Below are 27048 nucleotides of genomic sequence, written 5' to 3' on the forward strand. Positions count from 1 at the left end.
ACACACACACACACACACACACACACACACACACACACACACACACACATATATATATATATATATATATATATATACAGGGAGTACCCATGGTATTAATGAGTATTTTATATTACGTGCTCTCTGTTATGAAAACGATTGAAAATATTTTATTTTGTCTCTGAATATTCAGACTTTGCCTAATTTAATATCCTTTTATCGTTTAATAACATCCTGCAAAACAAGAAATTACTAAAAAAGATCCATTCCATGTGATTTTCACAATTACCCTCATATTGTGATTGGTCACGTTATTTTCTCGCAAAAATCATGCCTGTGTGGACCAGTCGATGTCCCGAATCGCACTAATGATGTGACACATTATATGCACGCATAGGTTTCAATATTTTTTATGCTCTTATAATATTTGGGAGTATAGCACTTCGAGAATTCTACGGATAATGTTTGTAGTTCATAATAAAAGTACTACAAAGTCCACATTTTGAAAAACAAAATCATTAAAAATGTCATGAGAAAGCTAAACGCCCTAGTCTCCTGTGTGCGTAGGGATACATTTACTTTATATCTAAATTATAACCATAACATTACTACCAAATAACATGTCTTTCATACGATCTCGTAATTCCTTAGCATTTATGGACTCAGCGGAACAATTCTTCTAGCGATACTGTTGTGAACCTTGTGGTTGAATTTGAGCGAACATTATTATTATAGTGTTTATTATTATTATTATTATTATTATTATTATTATTATTATTGCACTCACGTACAGGAAAAGTGACGCGTAAATCTCTGATACTTTTTGATTTTGTCAAGATAATTTCTGCAGGGTTCAAATTTTCAGTCTCCATTGAAGGTCCTCTTCTGTTAATTTGTTAGATCTCATTAGGTATACATAAAATTATATTATAATATTAATTCTACGTCCTCGTTTTGTATTTTTTTTTTTCTTTAATACTTGTTTGGTTGAGAATATGTAACTTATTGATTACTGGAGTGTGCTATTTTTTTACTGCTAATGATAGTTTTCGGTCACATGATTTATGCCCGGGGTAATTATAGGATACCTTAACTTTAGCGGACATAAGTGTTAAAATAAGTTTATCGTTTTTGAACGAGCTATGGTCATGCTTCCAACTAATAATTATTAATACGTAATAGTTCTAAGGGATCACTCATGAGCAGTTTATTTTTTTTGACGTTTCTTTATACACAACTCTAAGCGAAACAATCAGATCTTACGAATGATAAAATTGCTAAAATGATAAAATGAAAATTTTTTTATTATTTGTCGATTGTACTTAGTAATTTATAAAATATAATATTTTAATATATATTTATAAAATATATATTATCAATAATGTTAAATAGTTAATATATGTATATATTTTTAATTAATAATCTCACTATAATCATAGTAATACCTATATGTATAGTGCTTAATTATTTTTTGTTGTATACTTTTCTGCCATATTGTTGTCATTTAATTATACACGGTTCTTTCACGATTTTAAACATAAATAAATAACTAGCTACAGCTAATAACATATAAAATATGTATAGGCCTAATTTATTTATTTTAATTTTATTATGATATATAATACTAATCAACTTTATGTACTCATTCAAATCTTGAATTTTTGAAGTATACTATATTACCACTAATATACTATTATTACTATAGTATTGTAGTTATACAACTGTATTATGTACTAAAGTTATACTATGTTCTTTATCATCGATTATTCTATGTATGAGTAGAATGATTTTTTATTTTCGTTTCAAACCGAGTTGAGTGATTTTTATTATTTTATAAAATTTACACATTATACAACTTTAAACCTAAAAGCTAAAGCACATTAATCATGTTAGCACTTGACTTTCACGCATATATGTGAGAACATGCATTTTTTACCCAGAACTTACATTATAAAACTATATACTTCATAACTGATGCGTTTTTATGTTTAAAAAAAATAGTTGTCAGCACATAACAAGTGCTTAACACGAAATAATAACAATTAATACTAGTAGTAGAAATGTTAGACAACGAAAAAACGTTTTATTCAGTAATACCAATTATTTAATTTTGTTCACGAACATTTTACTGAAAAGAATATCCAACGTTGTAAAAAAAGATAATCCTCTGACATTATATTATATACCGAAAGGTTGGTCTTTTGAATAATAATTTACCAAAATAATTTCAATAACATTAAAAATGTTGACATTTATTTTTTCCACAGTTAATACTTAGTATTGTTTCTTAGAAAGTTAGTAAAACAAGTATTGGTTGACATTTTTAATTTAAACAATTATTCCATTGAATGTATTACTTTGAACAACTATATTTTAATATTTCTTTCTAGCGATTTTGGTTGAAAATATTAAAATATAATTATTCAAAACATTACCACACGTAAAGCAAAGAGTTACACATTTACAATTTCTAACACTTTCACCGTAATATAATCTGTAAAATATATTAGATAATCATTTTAGGGTTTTAAATGATGATGTTATTTTAAAATGTTTACAATTATTACAATATTGTAAACGGTACGAAAAATTAAATAATCTAGTATTATTTTGAATTCTTGTTACATAATATAAGATTACAATCAACTTGGTGCATTGTCTATAGACATAAAAATTATAATAAAATATACATAGTTTCATAAATATTGACTAGTGGAAATCAGATAATTAAATTAAAAAATGATGAAAACAGTAAAATGTGAGATATAATTATAGTCTAATTAATTAACTATGTTGTTGCAATGTTTTTATATATATATATATATATATATAATAAAAGCAAATAAAAAAAAAATTTAATTATGATATTAAAATATTTTCTTGATCAGTAACAAAAATATTTATAATACAGTGTTATGTTAAAATATAAATTATTATCAAAGACATTCCGTTTTTAGTAATCGATCCTGATTATCAAATATAAAATTATAAAGCCACTATTTAACCTCATTAAATGTCCTATCAAGAGTCGTAATTTATCAAATTAAAGCTTATATTATATTATTTTCTTGAGTATTAAATCTAAAATTTAAAAGCATGGATTTGGAAGAAGCAGGTTTAAATACAGCTGATGACATTTTCTTCTTTAACAGAAGCTTGTAAGCATTACTTTTCTAACAAAAAAAAAAAAAAAAAAAAAAAAGTAATAAATTCTAGTTTAACTGTCTATAAAGTCTAAAAAAACGCATTGTCTCTTGTAACGCCCTACAATTATTGCAAAAATGTAATGCTAATTGTGAGAAACTTTTTTTTTTTTTTAATATATATTAGCAATGGTATTGGATTTAAATGTAACGCAATTACTTTCAACTACTAAGTTGTAAGGACAGAAAACTTTTCCAAAATTAAGAGAAATTATATTTTTTGAAATACTCAACACCATAACAATATAATATTATACCGCAATCAAATTATTAATTGCACATCTTACATAACGGTAATGGAAAATACCTGTGCAACTTAAAAATAACAAACATTCAATAGGAACGAATGTAGTTAAAAAATGCATCTAGTTTTTTATAACTTATAGTTGACAATATTTCATTGAAAAACTATTTAGAAAACATAATTAGTATATGCTGTAACATAAACTATAAAACTATTGCAGAATGTGTACCATGCAAAGAACGTTTAGTGTTATTTATAATCTGAGCGTACGATTTTAGTGAACTCCAAAGAAGGCTAACAATCATTTGGTCGGTAGTCAGCATTAATATGTAACGCAATTAATGGAATAATAATTATACATCGTCGTTATTTCATTACACTATTTACGCAGCATTCGCCGAACTCCGAAATTTGCGCCGCGTGCTCACGATGAAATCAAGTGTTCGCTACCCGTTTACGTTCAACAATAATAGGAATATTGTATAAGAGTTCCCACCAGCCGATTTCAATGAAATGAAACCATGCACGACGCGCGTCGGTGTGTGCATAGGTGATAGTGGTGGTGGTGATGGCGTTGGGTTAATAATTCAAAAGGAAATTTAACGATTTTTCTCGCGAGCGCGTGTACATTTCTTTGCACAGGGATTTTCATTTCATCGCACATCCCCGTGTTTGCATAACATTATCCCAGTTTACTTGTTTATTTCCAGTAGTGCAGTCTGTTTGCCGTATCTAATAATCGGCTCGGGCCGTCGTCTCTCGTCCCGCACACCCTCGACCCGGCGAAGCTATCCCGAGGAGCCCTCCAAGCGCCGCGGGCAACAGCAGCTGCTATCGGCCGTCGACGATTTCTTTTCCCCGGCGAGTCGAAGCGGCGAGAACGCGTAACCGGTCGTGTATACGCGCCGCACGTGCACTGCACAAGCGTCACATGTTTTAGTAATTTTTTCACGTGAGATGCCGTCGACAAAGTCGCTTCGTACATATTATTGCTACTACCGGTGTTATAATAATGCCTCGTTACCCGGTGTACTTACCGACGTGAACGTACCGTCGAGTCGGTAGATAAAAGGTCGGCAAAAAAATGTTAAAAAAAATACTCGTCCTTTGACTCTCTACACACATATACTATATTCTTCCCGTTCCCGGTGAATCATTATTATTATTATTATCATCACCACTCGCTTTAAACTACTCCAAACAAAACGGGACGGGTGAAAATAATTATAAAAAAAAAAAAAAAAAAAAGGTTCGGGAAACGATTTTAATTGCTTCAAAACTTATATATAGTGTAAGGGTCGCGTCGTTATCGTGGACGCCGCTGTTATCGTCGTCGTCGTCGTCGTCGCCATCGTCATCCGTCGTCTTCTCTCGGCCGTGTCCGTCATCGTTTCGGGTCCACGAACATTTCGATGTCTCGAAGCCCGTGTGGTTCCATCGTTGTCGTCGGAACCCTATGCAAACGTTGGTCGGGGGAGGGTAACGGGAGACAATCGAAACGTCATTAGTGTATAAAACACCGGACGACGTGGCAAAGGGACTGGGTACTGCAACATCAGCTGCCTCGACTAACACACGCCCCACACATATCACCCACCCCCTCGACTCCGGAGCCGTCACCGGACCTTTGTCTAATCTTCAACCGCCGCAACGGTGACGACAGACTTGTGCCTCGGCTTTACATTTCAAAGGGGTTGACACGTGAAAACAGCCATGTTTTCCGAAATCTAAACACTACTCGAACCGCTAACGTTCTCCAGAAACTCCGCGTGTACATATATATATACATATGTGTTCATACTAAATCGTTCCACGACAATACAATGTTTTGATCAGTAGCTTTACTTAAGGTGTGCACTTTGCACACTGAACATATATGTAATGTCCCAGTACCGACCGAATCGTAAACGCTTTCCTATTGTCTTTAAAAATACATCTACCCTTTTCTACTCATAAGTTCCTGAAATGTCTTCTTATTTTTTCAATTCCAGATTTGATGTTTATTACCACTTTGTGGTAATAATATCGTACGAAAGTAAACATTATTTTTTTTTTTTTTTTTTTGTTTATTTTAGACAGTTCTTTTTTGTTTATTTTAATCAGTTTTTTTATTTATTTATTTTTTTTTTTTTTTATGTGTGTATTTCTTCGAACAGTTAATTTTAAATACGATTGAATAAATTCCATCGAACAAACTCGAGTGTACTCATATCTTATGCGTAATGTTCTCTCTTGTGTATTTATCACTTTGATCCTAGGTAATATTAAATCACATTACGGGTACTTCGACGAATTTTGTCGAATCACAATAAATCGAAATTATAATCCTCGTAATCTCTTAAAAATATTACATTTGAAAGGTGTTTTAAATGATTTACATTTATTTACTGATTTGCCCGAACTACTCGAATTTTTCCCCTTTCCACGGATTAACATTTTCTGTTGATCTGTTATTGATATCCAACCACAATGCATAAATACAATCGATTTACAGAAACTCTGGTGCGCCATGAATGTTGAACCGTGAAAATTGAACCGAAATTTTTATAGGCTCATTGGTATTGGCTCACGAAAACCAAAAGTTATTTAAAAATTATAATGTTTATAGTATATGACCGCTCAATTACTCAGTCAACGCCACCCGTAATTTCATATTTATATATTTATACTTTGGTACAAATACAAGGTGAACTGAAATAACAAACCGATTTGCGCGTCTTAATTGTAGTGCCCGTAAGACTTTACCAACACCTCATAGTCAAAAACTTAATTTTGTTGGAAACTTTAAATTAGTTTTTAAACTCGATTCAACGTTTTCGTTTGATTAAATATTTTCCGACTGAGAATAAAAGGAAAAGCCCGAATTTTTAACTTAACATATTTTTTCGGGTCTATGTTATTCTTTTAAATTATTTTTTTTTTTTTTTTTTGCTTTTCGTCAATAAAATATTACAACAGTACACTGTTAATCATGTGCTCTTTCATTTAATTTAAATGTAAAAATATATTTTACATTATTACGTGAATTAACGGAACTAATGGATTTATAATAGTTTTGAATTCGTCGAGAAAATTTATAGAATTAACTACCCCTACTTTTCGTTTTAAATATTGAACTATGACGCGTTCGTGTTTCATTCCTGTGAATTAAATATTATAGAATATTAGTCTACGAATGTATAATCAATATGGCACTTTTTTCGTGAAACCATATCGGTCTACTCGATGCGTGGTACCTACATCGTTTAGTAATACAAGTAGTTTGATTGTTTTCTTTCTTTTTTTTTTCAGGTGTCGTGGATTAGGCACCGGGACATACATATCCTGACAGTTGGCGCGTACACGTACACCAGCGATCAGAGATTTCAAGCAATCCACCACAGGTCACACTCGGATCAATGGACATTGCACATCAAGTGGGCTCAAAAAAGAGACGCCGGCATCTACGAGTGTCAAGTGAGCACGCAGCCAGTGAGGAGCATATTTGTCACGTTAAACGTCGTCGGTGAGTGAATAACTTCGTTTTTTTATGCATTTCCCTTACACCCGATTTTACCAACCGTACCCTAATGTAACATTATATTCAATCTTTGGTTAAATTTGTTCATTTTCATGCATCTATAGCGTGTGTACACATCTATGATAATGATTATTATTTTTCCGAACCGATGCGTTTCAGACGATAAACCGCAGCTCTCGGACAGCGAAGATGGTCTACTAGACATGATGATAAGAGACGGAGACTTTACAAAAGGTTTTTATTCGAACGGATTGCTTTGCGTGTGCGGTTTTGTTAACTATCGTAACAAGCCTTTGGCCGACTAACACTGATATTATAATAACTCGTAGGGAACAATATCGCGATTAGCTGTAAATTAAATATGTATAGAATGTTAAATTTATTTTTACGTGCCTATAAGCTGATAAAAAATAAAAACAATAATACCGAAAATATTACAATAGACATTTTTATTAGACGAAAGTTATTTGAGAATTTCGAAACCAACGAACGTGCGTTCCAAATGTTCAATGCTAATACGTCAAATTATCTAGATTCAACGTATTGGACATGCGAAAACCATACGGGCAACTCGTAGCATTCAAGAATGCTCGACCCTAACCAACACGTAGTCCCTGTAGGAACACACGTAGACTAAGGTCACGATTTTTCATTTTTTCCGAAAAATCTATTTGTCATACGTGTTGCAAATCGTCCGCGGTGTCACCGATCACGAGAGTTAGAAAAAAAAAACAGAAAACAAATATAAGCGTATAAAAATCGAAATAGTCCGGTTGTCCCAACCTCTATTTTTCATAAAAATCCGTACTACACATTTTTTACACATTTACCAATGATATGATATGATACAGTATCCCCCCCTCTAACCCCTTCTAAATGATTATATTTTTAGTACAATGTCACTAATAGTTCTTTTTTATTAATCAAATCGCATATTAAAATCGGGTAATCAATCTGTTATTATTTTTTAAACCAAAAATATACTTTTGTCTGGTATAAACCTGAAAACCATTTAAAAATGTGTTACTCTAATGTAGGATATATAACTTGAAATGTAATAGATATATTTAAATCCTCGTCAGTTATCTTGCTTCAAACCGGTTTCATGAAAAACACCTTCGAATCCGTAATGCACATTTCCAATTTCGGACTGCACACTGCATCGGGATTCACTAAAAAAAAAAAATAGGCGCCGGTTTATCCGCTCGACGAATAATCGTCACAGGGAACGCAGCGTATTCTGCTGCTGCGGTTCGTAACGAGAGAACGCAACGCGTAACAGCGCGACGTTTTTACTCGTCACCCCACAGCCGCTGCCGCCGCCGCCGCCGAAAAAGCTCCTGCCGTTATCGCGTACCCTCCGAGACAAAACGTTCCCCGAAGATTTCTCGAAATTTTATATCGGTCGGTTACGGCGGTGTCGGTCGTCCCCCCGTGTTCCAGCAATCGCGACAAAGCCCAAACTTTGTTCCGGATACACACGTGCACGCTCGAAGTGTTGCGAGACGAAACTTTTCTCCCCGGGAACGTTAAGTTTGTGAAGTTTTTTTTCGACGTTTCCGGAACCGTCTAAACGTTCTCGGGGAGTACTTCTCGTGTGTGCACCGCGACACCGTTTTTGAAACGCGTTTTTAATCTTCGACCGCGTTCGCCCGTCCAGCTGGATCAATGTTCAATGTGGTATTGGAAACTCAGCCGGGAAAATATCCAAGTAAAAAAAGTACATGTAAATTCCGCCCGGATAAATAAATATTTTTAACTAAGCGTTCCGTGACCGTACGACACGACCGTACAGTTCGTGACACGGCGTGTTTGGAAGTATTTGGAAGTCACAAAATGTTCGAACGAACACGGAACAATCGTATCTCAGACGACAATCGTCAATCATGTCATATCTTATCAGCTTTGCCACATGTTGTGGATCTAACAATTGGAAATATCAGATAGAAATATTATGAATTGTGTTCAGTACACGTCCTAGAGTCTTATACGCTTATACGCTATAATGGCTTAATTTATAGGATTAGAACGTGGAAATAATCTTTTAGTATAAGACAATTTTAAATTTTCTAAAGTAAACTTGTAAGTTATGTGTAGGATGTGTTTATTAATTATCAATTAATAAATCAATTAAATTGTTTTTTTTTTTTTTTTTTTGCGGAATTTACATGTACCTTATTTTACCGGTCGTTAATTTTGATCGGAATTTACCATTTTTGGGCGGGATTTACATTCCCCCGTGAACGCGTACAATACATACGTATTTATATTGTACTTGTACCGCGCCCGACGATCGCTTACGGTTTTTACTTTTATTGGAAAACTGTGTGCTTGCGACGAGCAGGCGCCACCGATCTTGAAACTCGTATCAAACGAGGAAAAAAAATTCAAGGATCACTTCGTTCCGGTGCGATTCGACCGATTCGAACGCGGTTCGGAAGAAAGTTAACGGAGATGTAAGAAAAGAGGAACGCCATGGCCACGAATGCCAAAAGAATAGTATCACGCGGAATACGGTTTACGAATTGTAATGCGTTAAACATCATGACTTGATACATTTCACGACGGTTGTATCTGCACAGCTTATTATACGCGCAGTCTCTTAATATCTGTTACTCCTAGCGCTGTTAACTGCTACGAACATTTTGAATTTTGGCTATTTTTTTTATTTTGATTGTATTGAACTACAACTCATAACATCCTAAACTACTTGTATTACGAATCACTTTCAAACAGTCAACATTTAGCTGTAGCAAATACAAACCCAGTATTATGGTTCAACCGAATAAGAAAGGTTATTTCAGTAAAAAAAAAAAAAAACTATACTACGACGGTTGAAACTAATAAAGAATTCTTTTAAGTTTTATGGTAGCATTTTTAAAAATCAAACACCGTAGTTGTATTATTCATTAAGTTTTTTTCATATGGTCACTCGAAATCGGTTTTAATTTCTCCTTACGATTGATTGAAAATACGGCAGATTAACAAATGAATAGAAAAAAGGGCGTAGAAATAATATTTACAGTTTACTTTTCAGATTTTCAGACAAATTATAGAAATATAAAAAACCTTAAACCACAAAAACGTATTTATGTGTAACATGCATACTACATAAACGTACTACCTTTTTATATTTGTACAAATAAATGTACAGCTTTTCAAGTACAAATATCAACACCGTCCTTTAAAGTTCTGTTTTCAATACTCGATGTTACAAGCATCACTAATTTTTTCCGTGTTCACCAAACTCCAAAAATCGTTCAGTTCATGTTTAAAAAAATCGCGTCAGAAGTGCTATAGAATTTCTAAGTTTTTTAAAGCGAAACTTGTTTTCACAGAGATCTAGAAAAATAAAAACAGATAACGTTACGCAACTGTAAGGTTCGGATGTTACGGTCGGCACAAACTAGATGACAACTTTATGATTTTAATTTAATTTATTATTCTTAAATGGATGAGACGTACGTGCATAGTTGAAGTACAATCATCAACGATCGTGTTAGTCAGGGCCGGTTAGGATCGACGCGTGCGACTGCACAGGTTATCAATCAGAATGGCACGTAAGAGACATTCTGATTTCAAAATTAGAATTAAATTCAACCGAACGTTGGCGATTCAAATGGTCTAATATGAATGGAAAAAAAAATATTCAAAATGTAATTTAATATAAATTCGATTATTACAATTATTATTATTATTATTTATTATTATTTTATCGACGTGCAAGGAGTAGCCGCCCTTTTAGGTACAATTACAGCTTCATATAGGTACTATCACAATATTATTATTATGTTTGTTCTCTGTATTATTTACTATTATAATGTGGAGAGTATGAGCGTTTGAAAAATTATTTTGAACACTTTTGATTACGAATGGGATTCAGCACCTCTAGTTCCCCGAATTCCAACTGATTAAGTAATATGTTAAATTCATTTAAAAGATTGAGAGGTTCCAAAATAGTTCTTGCATTAGGCGTTGAAAGAGTTAAAGAGTTAAAGTTAACCTAACCGGCCCTGGTGTTCGTGATCGTGTTCTCGTCCTTGGTCTAGTGTTTCAGGTTGTGACACACGAATTCGCTTAAATGTTTAGCACATCCTTGTTACTTATTGATGTTCAACTATATACCATCACTGATTTGAAAGTGTTCCGTGCTTCTTTTATTATAATCCGTTTAATACTAAAAAAAAAAAAAAGAGAAACGAAAAGAAAGATAATGGTAGTGAGCAAATGTTCTTAAAACCCGTAGTGTCTATGTAATGGATCAAGTTTAATTAACTACCTAAGGTCTCGAGAAATTAACGGATAAATTAACAATCGTATCCGGATGTCATCGGTTGACTTTGAATATCTAATTACCTTGATTATGCTAGAACGGATACAATACATTCCGCAATACAATACCTCTATAAGAACGAATGTACACGAATAAATAACGAATAAATACGTAATTTAACAACTGACAAATGTTACAATAATGCACCATACACACCACACATTTTCCAATTACAGTTAATGTTGTGACGTTATATCACTCCAAAACGCGCGTATGCATCGACGAGCTTTATTTCATCACCCGTCAACGGGAACGTTATATACCATACTGTAATTTACTGCAGATTAAAATGCACACATGATATTAATATTTATTCAGCCCGTGACTGCACTACATTACCAAATTAATTGCGTTAGACCGCACCACCGTATTAAAATATAATATTAAGAACTGGATTTCGATCCGTTTAAAATATGTTTAGTATAAAATATTTATACCCCCCCCCTCACCTATAAATAAAATTAAATAAATAAGATTTTACGTAAAATCTTTATAAACACATTATTATTATTATTATAAGTAGAAAAATATAAAGTTTTGTTTGCGTATGTAAATTGCAATGATGATAATAGCATATGGATATTATTAAATTATAATACATTATCTAAAATGTTAATGATTATGTATACGATAACATTACGTGTACACCAAATTATAAGTTCTATTTGAGTTACCATCGAGAGTCAAAGACCAATAACAACTTTTGTACCCGTTGAGCCAACTCAAAATCAATCTTTGCAAACCCGATAATTACGATTCTTGTGATGAGACGATAACAGAAACTTTTGTTTTTCTTGATATAATAAAATTAATAATATTAAATGGTTCTAAAAGCCGATTTATTTCATATTTTCCATTTCAATTCTAATTTCAATGTCATGTATAAAATTAGTTATAAACTCAACAACTATGAAAAAGTTTACTTCTTACGGACATACTCGTAACACGGGGTTTCATTTTAGATATAATAGATATAAATGTTCTTTTTAACTGATTACCAAACTATGAAAAAGCTACACATTTTCTGTCTCTATTTTAAACATAATTTTATAGTAGCGTGGAAAATATGAAAAAAACTTACGATGAATGTAAGAATAAATTATTTTAAGTCGTAGAACCCGCATAACACGCAGTTGTATATATATACATGTTGTGACACAACAATTCTCGTCGACCTGAGAAATGTTTATTTTGTTTTTAATTCTTCTAAGACTTACAGTGACTATTCGTAAAATACATATTTTTCAGTTGTTTTCTGTTGATATATTATTGATCAAAAACATTTGAACGAAATAGAAGACGGCCCATTGTCGTGCACAACAACGTTACAACAAAAGCTCTGAAAATTTAAAACCATTTACTTTGAAAAATGTCTAAGAAAGTTTTCAAACACTCAACTTGCCTACTCGGTGGTACACTATTTGATATTCGAATTTAAGTTATTGAAAGACTTAGGTTTGTTAATAATATAAATAAGGAACAAAAATGTTTACTCACAAATACATATTGGTACATAATGTTTTGAAATGTTTACCTAATAACCTTTTGTTTGTACACGAATTTATGAACAAAACTTACGTTTAATAACGAAATATCCTTGAGCAAATCCAAAGTATTTTAGTCACGTTTTTCAATTATTCATTCAACCACTTTTGTTTATGTATGTATATACTTCAAAAGCAATCAAAATCGCTCATATTTAACTAACTAATGTTTAAATATCTTAAATGCGTTTGAATATTCAATCCACAATAATGTAGTGTTTATAGGTAAATAAATATATACTTGCAAGATCTCGATATGAATATTAAATATTAAATATCCAAGAAAAACCTATACAAATTATAACAAGTTAAAAATTAATAATAATAATAAAATAATATTTTGCGATCGCCTTAAAATATATTCCGACGTAAAATAACACAAGACATTGGTATATCTACGTTGTGTAAAAAAAAAAAATGTTTCCGTGATTTATTTTTTTTTTTTCTAATCGTTGAAACTTGTACTAACCTATAACATTTTTACGTATTAAATAATTTATAACAATAAAAGTAATAAACAACTTAATATCTCAATTTGATACGATTTATTTGTGTGTTTATTCGCAGTACCGTCGGCTTCGATATCTGGAGGACCGGACATACACGTTAACGAAGGAAGCACCATCAACTTAACTTGCGTTGTGAAGTTTAGTCCAGAACCTCCGGCTTACATCTTTTGGTACCATTATGACGAGGTATGTAAAATAGCAATACAAATTACTTTAACTAATATATGCTCATCGACGGTAACGGTGTCTAAGCTTTCCCATACGTTAACCAATAACTCAGTTCCCAATAAAAATTAAGCCGTGTCTCAACATATGATTACGATAACCTTCTCTGTCCTAAAAATATTAACTCCCTAGATTATGAACTCCTTAGATAGAAATATACCAAATTATATACGAATTTCATAAAAAAAAAAATCAAACGATATTATTGTGTTATTTCGTTTTTATCCATGGAGTGATTAGTTATACCAGTTTATTTGCATGATATGATGAGAAACTTAAGTAATGAAAACGACATTTATTATTTTCTCCCTGACTGTCTGTACATTTTATCACCGTAAGTGCAAAGTAACGCGTCTTGATTTTTGAATTATTTATACGTTCTAAAATCAAAGGATATTAACCGACGTCAATATTGCATTGGCCCTATATCTACTTCTTCGCGCACATTATAATATACTTAGCATAGAAATGACATTTCGTAACAGTCGAAATAAAAATATAAAACAGTCCTGGTCCTATGTACTAGCTAAGATGTCCTCATCTTGGTGTGAAAGTATATGTCCGCAATTTTAACTTACAAATTACAATACACGGAAAACTCGTGTGCACCCATAAACGTCTACCAATCGTAAGTGTAGAGCTGTGATCTTTTATCTACTAAGTCATGATCATATATTACTTCTATGCCGTTTGTATCGTTTTCTCCGCTATAATATTCATCTCCTTTATGTTCACACCATGTGTTATTCTTCGATCTTCATAACGTCTAAGCTTCGATCCCATTCCATAAACAAACGTTTACATTGTCGATCCTCTATCACCATTTCGGCTATATTTCTTTCTGGGTATTTTGGTTTTCCCCTAATCGCACACTTTGGCATATATGTTTACTTATTTAACAATTTATTTTTTTTTCCAAAAAATTATTCTCATGAAATTTTACGCAATTTTTTAATTTCTAATTCATATTTATTTTATTTTTGATTCTATATACATGTATAGTATTGAGATTTTCTTTTTGTTTCACAAACAGAGAAAAGCCTTTAATAAAAAAATTAAAATTAAATGTTTTGTTGATCCACGTAGATTTCATATAAAAACATCTGAATTGTGTAAGAATGTTTTTGTGTCTGGACGTATCACAGATAATGGTATTATTTCTGCTTTATGGCCAACCCACAAATACTAAACTGAGGTCGCACTATATTTTCTTTCGGCACTGTACGTCGAATTTCTTATGTTCTTGCTAAAAGCAAATAAACTTTCACCGCATCTGTCCACTAACCCTCCCCATCAAGTGGTATATTTATATACTCGCAACTGCAGCAGTATACATACTTACAACACCGTATACACTACAGTAATAGGTACCTTGGTCTTACAATATGTACACGTAAAATGCGAATAACTAGCAGGAAGTTTTTACTCTAGTAATACCAAACGTTTTCTCAACTACATAAAATTCCAACGCACACATACACACACACACACACACACACACACACATCAGTGTCGACATTTTTGACGTATAATCACGCAACGTAATGTTTTCTTTTTCTTATTCACGCTCGCACCCAAATATTTAGAAATAGTCTTATCCGTCCCTTTTCCATCTCTTAATTTTCTGTATTATTTTTCAATCATAACCCAATTCAATCCTGTTTTCTATTTCTCTGTATTCATCGTCCACTTTCTACTTTCTACTTTAATGTCCATAGAAATGTTTACTGCTTCTATGGTATTCCATATATCTACAGAACATTTACAGACCATCTCTTTATTCCATTACATTTTATTAATAATTGATTTCTTATAAATTTGCGTTTTCCTTTCTTTGTATTTCCTATCCACAAAATTTCATTATAATCTCTAAATAATACCAAAATTCGTTTCATCTCAGTTAGAACCACGATGAACCCGATTTTCTTTGTTCCTATCATAATCAGTGCCGATTTGACCGCCCGAGGGGAACTATACATATTGCTGCCCCTTATCCTTAACGATGTATTCCGGTACGTAAAGAGGTTTATCTGTGTATTGAAGGGCAAAATTTGCAAACATTATTTAATCGACGGACATAACGTATTCGATAAATTCGACGAGCAAGACCAGTTTATTGTGGTAATATTCTTAAATCTAACATCTAAAAAGATTCTAAATATAGACCTAGTATAGTCGCTGGAGTATAGCAATTGTAGATCATATACACTGTAATGAAATTGTAAAATATTGCAATTGGTCCGAATGTCTCAACTTCACACGCGCATTTATTGTACGAAATCGCCACGACATTCACTCCCCGTCCTGTACAATGGCTACGATTGAGGATATGTGTATGTGTATGTATACTATGACGATGACTACCATTTTTCACGCATCATCTAGTAAATACTATATCATCATGCACACCAGCGTTATTGAGTCACTATTCAATTTTAAATAGTTCACATAAACGATTAAATTTGATAAGTTTTTGGCGAGAAATTAAACCTCATTTTTCTCGATATTGATTATAGATAAAATGAACTTCATAATAGATACCCGTTACTCATGTCCTGTTGTGATAATTGAAAAGCGTACGGGTGTGGGTACCAAATTGAACATTATTTTCAAAAGATCGCATGAAAGATTAGGTAAAAATATATTGGGTCGCCTACACATAACGATTGAAAACCACTGGTATACTGTCTAATAGTTAATTAAGTAAATTACACGTGTAATATAATAAATGTATGATTATTGTGTTAAATTATAATTTTCTACCTTTACTATCATGTTTAAAAATCTAGTAGTCTGGTTTATAGCATGAATAAATAAACCACAACGGTTCGTTCAACATACAATATAAATATTAATTATTTATATGTGTACGTTTTACCATTTATACCGGATAGATTTTTGACCGCAATGTGTTTAGTATACGACTGTGAGAGACAGGGAGGAAATGTTTGGAAATGGTACACGCTATTTTAAAACTGATTCAAAGTGCTAACGTGTGCGCGTTTATGTGTGTATGTACGTGCGTGAGTGTGTTTAAGGATTATACACATGTGTTCGTACGAAGAGAAAGTTGAAAGAAATTTTAAATTTCGGGATTATTAACATTGGATGGTAAATAAAAGTTTTGATATTTTAATTATTCGCAACCAAGCTGGTCCACGAGTTAGTCCGTTTGCGTGTTATAATAATATTATGCACACATGTTGAATAATATGTTACGGTACAATATAATACGCTATGAGTAAAAATAACAGACCGCTATGTATATGGTGTGCGTACGCACGAACCGGAATACGCTTATTAAAGCGATGATATAGTTTACAGTTGCTCTTTCAGGCAAGTTCTGATAATAATTCCGACTCCATTTGATATCATTTATATATTATTCTTTGACTTTTACTATGTGTTTCCTTTATTTATGGGTATTTGTATACATTTTATATTATTTGCAGAGTCCGTCCGCACTCTCGGATGTTCAACCCATTTGTCTATGTAAACGTATAAAATACAACGTTAAATAAAAATACTATAATATACTAAATAAAGTTTCAATGGAGGGGTAAGTTTTAATGGTCGTCATATGATCGCAAATCATGTAAATACCGTTGTATTATTAAATCCAACCAAATATTTCTATTTGTAAAACCAACTTTACATTAATGTCGATAATAAAATTAAAAATCTTTCGATGAATTCTCTATTCACTGCAATAATTTCAGTTGATGAAAAATAATAAAAGTAACATTCGAATTATTCGCCGTTCATTAACGATGTTAAAAAATTTAAAAAATAAATTTAAATTACACCTCCGGACCTCAACCGACGTCAAAATATTGCCATCATCCGCATTAGAATCGGCCATGCCTTTCTCACACACTCTTTCCTTATCAGTAAAGACCAACCCCCTATATGCAACACATGCCAAATTCGCATCACCATAAGTCATATTTTTGAAGAATGCCCAATACACGAGCCAACACGCACTCTTCTCAACCTCCCACTCAACATCAAAGAAGCCTTCAATGAATACTTTAAAAACCATCCAATTCATCACCAAAGACAATCTCATCAACAAAATATAGTTTTAATACAAATTCAATTGTAAATCTTTTTAAACAAATTTTGTATTTTTTAATATTGTTATTTACTTTTGTTTTCCTTTTTCTTAAACTTAAACATAATGTTGGCTAATAACCATTGTAGTTGAAGCCTGTAAACCTTTAAATAAAATAAAAAAAAAATTGAAATTAAAATGAATTTAAATTTAATTTTCTAAAAATGTAATAATAATTATTATTATTAACATATTTAGATAAATAATAAGAAGTATAATATATTTTGAAATATAATGAGTTATTATTATTAATCTATTATATCTATATATTAAATTAATTAATAAATTAATAAATACTTAAAATTATATTCAATACATTTAATAACTATTAAAACTAAATTACTATGGTTACCTAATAGCTATTGTAAGCATATATGTATATCACACATAGGCATATAACACAAAATACCTAAATATAACGAATGGCTAAAAATCATAGTGTAACGTGGTCGGGATAACCAATCAAACATGGGATACTCAGGAAAGGTTTAGCTCGAGAGCATGAAGCGAAAAGGTCTTAAAATTAAAAATAAATGTAGATTGATTCAGATAAATATAACTTACTGACTATGGATGTCTATAGAGAAATGTGGAGTTTGGCTACCTCGGATAGTTATCATGGCCAGACTACCGTTTCTTACATATTGAGCATTGGTCATCGGACTTACAATAGTGATATATGATACAAGCCCTAGTGGGAACGTAGTGTATACTCAGCAAACACGAAGATTATGTGTACAGACGAATAATGATTTAACAGTTGTTACAGTAGGATCTTTAATCTCGGCTAACCATTTGAAGTCGTCATAAAAATAATACTGATGTATCGACAAAAATACTTCACCGCAGCTCAGTTTAAACTAATGCCGTATAAAATAAAAACGTATCCATAAATAATTGTATACCGAATAAATATTAAGTGAAATGCCATTTCCAATCAAATTACAAATTACGTTTCTGCAACAAATCAGACCATTAATAAGAATGTAATCGCAAATATACCTCAAAGCTTTGTTTGAAGATTATAATACCGAATAAAATTCGTCTAAAAATCATAGAACCTAGATTTCTGATAAAGGATTTTATATTAATACAATAGTTAATAAATACAATTTCGGACAATAAAATTATATTTTCACCCATGGTGTTTTAGTAAGTATTTGAAAGATCGGTATAAAGAATATTATCTGACATAATTTATACTAAAATTCGGTTGTGTTTTAGATTTATATATATATATTTTTTTTTATACGTGTATAATATTTATATATTCGCTCGACATTAACATTATTTAATTTACATAACAATTAACTAATGAGCACGAATATTATTATATACATAAAAAAGCTGACCCGTGCCCACTTTGCTGGGCGTTAAATATTTTTCTAGTGATGAAATTATCTTGTGTGGTTCTTGTTTTTGAGTGTTAAGGATTTATTTTATTTCTTTTATATTATATAGCTGACTCGGCAACGCTTTGCTATTGCTATATTTTTCATGCGTATATTTGACCCGCTGAACTTTCTATCACCTACAATTTCTCCTTTTTCTATAAATATATAGCTGTCCCCCGTGCACATCGTTGCGAGTAAAAATCGTTATACGGGTTAGATTTTTCTGTTTTGATTATTTTTTTTAATTTCAGACATTTTTTTTTTTAAATAACATAGTAAAATCATAAAGTAATTATAACCTACTTTGTGTGTCATTAGTGCATGTAATACGATATTTATTGAAATATTTACTTAAATTAAATTAAATTCTATTTAAATATATTTTTTTTTTTTTTTATTCGTATGACTTAATAATGAGTGCACTTACAAAAATTGTTCCTATTAAAGTTAAATTAAACTATTACTATTATTGTTATAGATGTATAACTAATATTCATGAACATTCTAAGGTACCATAGCAAGCAAAACAACAAATATCACATTAAGTATCACAGATTTAAATTTAGATGTCTACATCCAAAGCCTCTAACCAGGCCACTGCCTTAGGGATCACTTTGATGAAATCCTCCAGGTCACCATCGTAGCTTCTCGATTGGCAATCCAGGATAAGGTGCTGCATTGATTGTATATTTGCACCACAGTTGCATTCCGGACTCTCTCTGAACTTCCATTTGTACATGAGATGTATTTATTTATTTATTTTTTTAATTAAATACTTCAGAGTAAATAACATTATTTATCTTCAAACCATCTGGTAATATAATAAACTGATTTTCCGGAGTACCTGTTCTTGATAATCCCACATCTAACTGTCCATGTGAGTAATAGTCAGAGCGCAAATTAATACCAAAATTTTGAAACGTTTGGACTTAAGTCTTATATTATTTTTAATAGCGAACGAAACTTTTATGGAGAATAGAAGTCTCTTAAACTGAAAAGGTAGATCAGTAGGAATCATAGGTATACGGGATATTAAGGCAATTTCTATCGCTGTGCAGTGAAGTGCAGTAGTATCACCGACGCCGTAACGTGTTCGACGACGTCGTGATGAAAATACGTATTTTTTTTTTTATTATTATTTTCGGATATCCAATCAATTTTTGCAAGTAGTACTATACATTAAGACCTTTCCTGAGTAAATTATAAAATTAATAAGTAAAAAGAAGACAAAAAAATGTAAAAAAAAACACAAAAAGTTGGACCACCGAGACCGTGGTTGGACCTCGAAACACTGGAATCTATTACCGTGTTTATTAAATTTCTACTTATATTATTGAAATTAGAAGTGGGAACCCCTAATTCTTTCGAGTAATAAATATAGCTTATGTCACTCAGAGATAATATAGCATTCTTATGGTGAAAGCATTTTTGAAATCGATCCAGTAGTTTTTGATATTTTGGCGAAAAAAAAACAAACAAACGTTGTCTCTTTATATAATAGTAAGATAAGATACCATAAATAAATATGTTTTTATCGCATATACGGCCAGTCCTGACGCCTGGCTAAATGAACCAGTATGTTTATACCGTGTTTTTAATTGCAGGCGGTAAATCGTTTCTTTGAGCATTGAAATAAAATATATTACGTCCGCTGGATACGCATTACAACATGGGTGGAAGTAGCGCCGTGATAAGCGGACGTTTTAAAATATTATTATGGAACGTGTCTGCAAGTGAAATTGTATTTAAAAAGCTTACACTATTTTCGTCTAACACACATAATATTGTTTACGGAAACTTCAGAATCATTGTGTGCGACAATGTAAAAACGAACGCGTAAATATAATAACTGAATAACATAACACAATGGTCTTTTTTCCAAACTGTTTCGCGCTTCACACAAATTTATTATAAATAGAAGAACAACGGAAAAAATCACAACAATATGTATGCCACATTGCGATTTTTTTTGTCTTTGAACAGCGAGAAAGAAAAAGAAAACTAAAAACGAAATCAAAAAACATTGTTTTTTTTTTTTTTTTGCTATTTGTTAACCACTTTTACAGTTTGAATAGATACGCACGGAGACATTTATTTATGAGGTAAAAGGGATATGGACTTAAATCCTCTGGATTTTTTTATTTTTTTTTTATAGTGTACAAGTTACCTACAAAAGTATCCGTTCAGGTGATATTACAGCTGTGTTCCGTGTTTGCGTTGTTTTTCTTGTTCGTTTTAATCGGAAGATAAAATATTGTATAACTTATAACCATACCGCTGAGAAAAAATAATTACAGGTAAAAATAAGAATTAATGATTCTCATGAACACAGAATATTAAAATCGGAATGTTCGAATCCACCTACGTCTTAGATCGATGGTTTTACATTGTGCACATGGTTGATTTATTCGAGTCTCTCAAAATGCTAGAAAACCATTAAATAATAATGATGAGAAGAATCTATAAAATATAAGGCAAACTCGTCAACCAGAAACCATTGGATTTTCAAATCGACAATGATCATGTTTTTTATATTAAATCAAACGTCAAAATATGTTTTGTTTTTCCACAAAACGATTTTTCTAATTTTGTATACAATTGAATTATGGATTTAGCATGAAATAAAATTATTAGATGGTTGATTTTTTTTTTTTGAAAAACCTCGATTGTGTCAACGCACCTTTCAATAATATTCGAAATCCGCAAATGCGCACACCATTGGCAATCTAAAACACTATCCTTTCGCCGTGGCAGTGATAATATCGTGATTAATCTTAATTTCGCTTCGATGATTTTAGTTGACGAAATCCTTGGTGACGGTCCCAGTTGCGTGCACCGCTCCAATACTACCCAAACATTACGACGTATTATGTAGTAGGCACATTATAATATACTCGACGACGACGACCGGTAAAACCACATTTAATCCGCCCGGGATCGTGCATAGGTATAGGAGACACACGCATAAGCTATTTGATGGTTGGATCTTCCGAGAACATAAAAACGCCTTGTATTTCACGCAAAACTTAGCAATAACAGTTTAATCCCCGAGTGACCTAGTTTATTCACGTTATACGACGAGGCGTGTTCAATGTACACGGTGCATCCCCTGCCGAATAAGTGATGGATAACTGTTACGTAGTTATGGACGTGGTAGTCCGTTTCGCTGCCCAGTCGTTTTGTGGCCACAGAACAAAAAAAAAAACTTCCCCCAAATTCATGTACCCGACGGACGTTTTCCTAAGGATTCGATAACACGAAAAAATCACCTAACATCGTGCATAAAAGGCAATAGTTACACACCGCTTTAACGCACGTTATATTATAGTACATCGACGTTCGCGTATTATACGATGATCGTTGATCGATCTCGTACATTTTCGGTCTTGGAATACGACTACATTCGTTTACCGTAACATATAAATGCAACGTGTTCTCGAAATCGGTATGATACGAGATCGGATGCAATTGAATTTTCTTTGAAAATAATAATAATAACGTTTATATAAAATTGCTGATAAAAAATAAATTTGTTTTACGCAGAGTTTCGTTTCACATAAGGAAATTCATTTTAATATTCTCCTACGTCTTTACAGATTAGTTTCGAAAAGTATACCTACTTAGCCACTTCAATCAAAACGGATGTTTTGAAACTTGATTCCACGACTGCATCCTAACAATATTGCTCTACGGAAAATTGTTTTAAACGAGAAATAAAACGAAGTATTAATTATGCACGAGCTTATTTCTAAGAATAAATTTCGATGGCTGTTGACGGAATAACGGGAAAAAAAACATTACGTTTTATTTTACAGACAACCCAATAATCCGTTTATAACGTTTTCGAGACACAACGAAGTTATTGTCGATATTATTGTACACCAAGCCGTAAACTTTTCTGCGAGAACTTTCAAATGGAATTCATGAGTATGTATGCTACAAATCTAATACAAAAGTTGTCTCGTGCATAACAACTCGTATCAACTCACATTTTATGCAAATTCAATACAAATTATAATATTGTTTTCTGACTTGGCGTTTCACGAAAAAAATTATGATAATAATAAAAGTAATGTATAAAATAAATATAATGGATATGGAGATTCAGATTTGATATATTCATATGTGCTTTTGATTTTATATTGTGATCTTTATAGAATATACCATGTACTATACGAATAGTACATGCAGATTCTGCTTAAAAAATCTGCCAAAAACTCCGTGCCTGCATACAGCAAACACAACCCGATAATCAACGAGATTTACATAATTCTTATTGTTTGTTAACTTGTTTCGTGAGCAGTCTGAAGTAGTAGCCAAAGTCGTGTGTTTATCGATATCTGTCTAATTGTTTAAAACCAATTATATTATGGGCGGCTGATACCGGATTTCGTGCAGGGCAAAAGCCGGAGTCTGAATTCCGTCCCGTGTACCCTACTACTATAACGATGCTAGTAACTATCAAGCAGTGCCACTCGTGTAATGAGTGTGGTGTAAATTAATAAAATACAGAGATGGAAACTTCCATTACTGTAAAATTCCATATCTGCAAATACGACGTTATCAAATTTATAAGTAATTTATGGGGTCATTATCGCCGGGACGCGGTACCGCAAAAACCTTGTGTATTGATTATTATTGTACAACTCCGGATAGCCGATTTCACATCACTTACTTTTAATAATTATGCTATCGGTTTTAATTGTATGTTTTTAAATATCTAAAGCTTTTCGTTAAATCTCTGTAATACAAGACGATTTTGAACATAAAGTTGGTTGAAAGTTCATAAAAAAAAATATGAAAAAAAAAAATTCGTGGGGGGTCACCATTTAAGGAAAAAAGTTACACCACGCATGCATGAGCGTGTTGTACAAATTCGAGTTTATAGACCGTAAAAACGTGTATTATTAAGTATAACATCCGTCTAAAAAAACGGAATCTAAATCGCATTGCCCTGCGCAAAAATATTGAGTGTATCCAATTAGCATTTCTGCGCTGTACACATAACAACACATAACAATAAAATTTCAATAAATATAAAAGCAATATAAAATTAATCGTGGAAAAGGCCCAAAATGATTATCGTACCCTCTGCACCACCGCTGGGACGGAATCCGGTCCTAGCTGCTCCGCCCCCGGGACGGAATTCAGAAATTTTCAACATACCGGCATGGAATTCGGTTTCTGCCTTATAGGCGCATAAAATTCTTTATATTTCACTGCAGTCACTCCACTCCTACGTCCATGTTTATTGAACCGTACGGTTAGGTTAGTAACGTGAACCCGTGCTCCGGACTGATCGCATACCGGATCCCGGTCAATTATAGCCGTATAGGGGAAAAAAAATAAATCGTGCAGTGCAGTCCATGGACTAGAGTGAAATATAAGCAAATGCCGATCTCTATCGACCTACAGGAATAACAAGAGATTTTAATTTTTAACGATAAACTTTTATTAAATACATCAATTATATATTTAATCACTTTTATTTTCATTTTTAATTTACAGCAACTGCACGCGGAATAAAATGCAATATCGCTGTTAAATGTAAAATTAATAAACCGACTTCCTAGAAACTAATCGTTACTTATTTGTACATGTACAAAAATTTAACGCTATTTTTTCGACAGAAACCCGCAATTCATTTACAACGATTTAAAAACAAATTTCAAAAAATTAAAACACCTAAGTGCATTTCATACGGAAATGTTTACAACAAATATTCATCCGTTATTAAGCGCCATGAGTTTGTATAGTACATAATTTTGGTTTTGAAAAAATAAATAAAATACATTATGATGCTGTATATGTTATACTGTGTTCAGATACTTACTTACTAATAATTACAAAAACTGTTATTCGTATATTCATAAAACATCCATTAACTCGTATATAAGTGCGTATTGCATCAAAAGTACAAATTTATTTTGTTTCATATTTTTTTCGTTGCAATTTCACTCCAAACGTAGTTGTAGTCAAGCATAAATATTTTATCAAATATTTTATTGGTTTGCATAAAGGAACAAGTCTGATATTGTACACGATAATTTATTTTTTTAATAAAATGCCGTTACTATTTCGTACATTATAAATATGAAATTTAATAGGTATAGAATAAGTAGAAAACATTACTTATTATCTCCTACTTAAAAAAACGCTTTCTTCGTTGTTTAAATCTTATAAGTATTCGTCCACAAATTATTTCTACGATCGTCTATCGAATCATTAAAATAATAATCAAATTTCATGTGTATTCTATCTGCAGTAGAAATAAAGAAAGGTTTCAATTTATATAACATCAAATATTATAAATTTACGAGTAATAGCTTCAACAATTGTCATATGTTTTATCGATTGATTAAAAATTTATTTATTTAAAACTACATATTATTTCTTTGGAAATTAATTCAACAGCATATATGTTATAATTGTATAATACGAGTATAATAAGACAATATTATATAACAATAACAAGACACTGAAGATGTAGGATATGACGAACTCGAATAATGCATATTTATAAGCAACACAGATCAGCCGTCTAATAACGATTATCAAAATTTCAAATGATAGCCATGCTAATACCTATCCTAACCTGCAACACATGCATTTTATATTTACTATCACGTGAAGTAAATTAGTTATTATATTGAATGACAATAAAACTATATTTTAAACGGAATACCTTGATTGACTCATTACATCTACAAAGTATAATTATATGCTAGACTCTCACTATAAGTCACGACGATTTTGTTTATAATTTGGTACATTAAAAAATTAACATAATGAAATTGTTCGTATTATTACTTTCGCAAAAATTTTAATGTCGTATAAATTGGAACGTTAAGTTATATTATACTATGCTAAAACAGGAAATATTAATAAGGAGTTAGTGCTTGAATACGTTTACTGTATTATTTAAACTTTAGAATACAACCGTAGTTATATATTGAACGTGATTCAAACTATGTTTAAGCCTCTTTTAAATATTCGAATTCCGAACACTATAAAACTGTAAATGTCCTTGAGAACCTTTTAAGTTGTTACATTGAAATAATATGCAAGTTTTCTTATACCTTCGATGTAAAATGGCATATTAATAATTTTAGTTAGTTACCTTCTAAATATTTGATTAAATAATATTACCTTGTTAATTTCGAAACAGAAGTTTAAAATGTTGGAATATTATTCAATAAGATAATATTAATGTTATTATTTAGTGCAAGCTTAATTCGAATTTTAATATTTTCAACCATTATACCATACGTGTTTCTTAAAACCCGTAAAAATTACTAGCGGTCGAATTACTTTTAGTCATAAACTCTTTTGAATCTTTTTACCCTACTCGAAACGCAATAGTTTTCATATCCTCTGTTATCCAATTAATTTCACAAATTATTTTTTTTCGACCATCACCATGCGGAGAATCTTTTTTTATGAAACATATATAAACATCCTTGATATTATCTTGTGTCGAGGTCCAGTTGTGACGCTGATGGTTCTCCAACAAACCTTTAAAATAGTTATAAATTATTATATTGCAAACTGGACTTCTCGGAAACCCTTCTTCAACTAATATATGCGCAAAGCTGCTGTTTTTTTACTTTAACCAAGTATGCTATATTATGTAACGTATCAATAATATATGCTATATATTTTTAATACTCTTGTAAATATCAAATTATGTATGAATCTAATTGAATACCATAATACGTTTGAAATCACACAAAACAGATCATAAGTTCAATTTGAATTATTTGTTTTTTTTTTTTTTTTTTTATGTATATAATTAGTATAATAATCATTCGTGTCTCACTGAACGAAAAGAAAGTGGTTCGAATTCGGTTAGGTCCGTCACCACATTTTAAAGTTAAGTTGGCTCGCACCGATTAAAAGTTTGGGAGTCCATCTTGCGCAGTATTATTCATGCGTGTTCCATTATGTATATTTATGCGTATTATAACAGGTTTTACCCGGTGG

At 31.7% G+C, this 27048-nt stretch overlaps 1 protein-coding gene across 1 annotated transcript in view; it reads left to right on the forward strand.

Annotated features, from left to right (window-relative positions):
- LOC112688224 (neurotrimin-like) overlaps window positions 1–27048 on the forward strand; it is a 52744-nt gene that overhangs the window by 23290 nt on the left and 2406 nt on the right. Inside the window, exons 2-4 of the mRNA XM_025561322.1 lie at window positions 6718–6931; window positions 7106–7180; window positions 13391–13518. Of these exons, the coding sequence (XP_025417107.1) occupies window positions 6718–6931; window positions 7106–7180; window positions 13391–13518 (417 nt within the window). The remainder of the gene's footprint in view (window positions 1–6717; window positions 6932–7105; window positions 7181–13390; window positions 13519–27048) is intronic.

This window comes from Sipha flava, unplaced genomic scaffold (assembly GCF_003268045.1).
Source record: "Sipha flava isolate LNK unplaced genomic scaffold, YSA_version1 37_pilon_pilon, whole genome shotgun sequence".
NCBI lineage: Eukaryota > Metazoa > Arthropoda > Insecta > Hemiptera > Aphididae > Sipha > Sipha flava.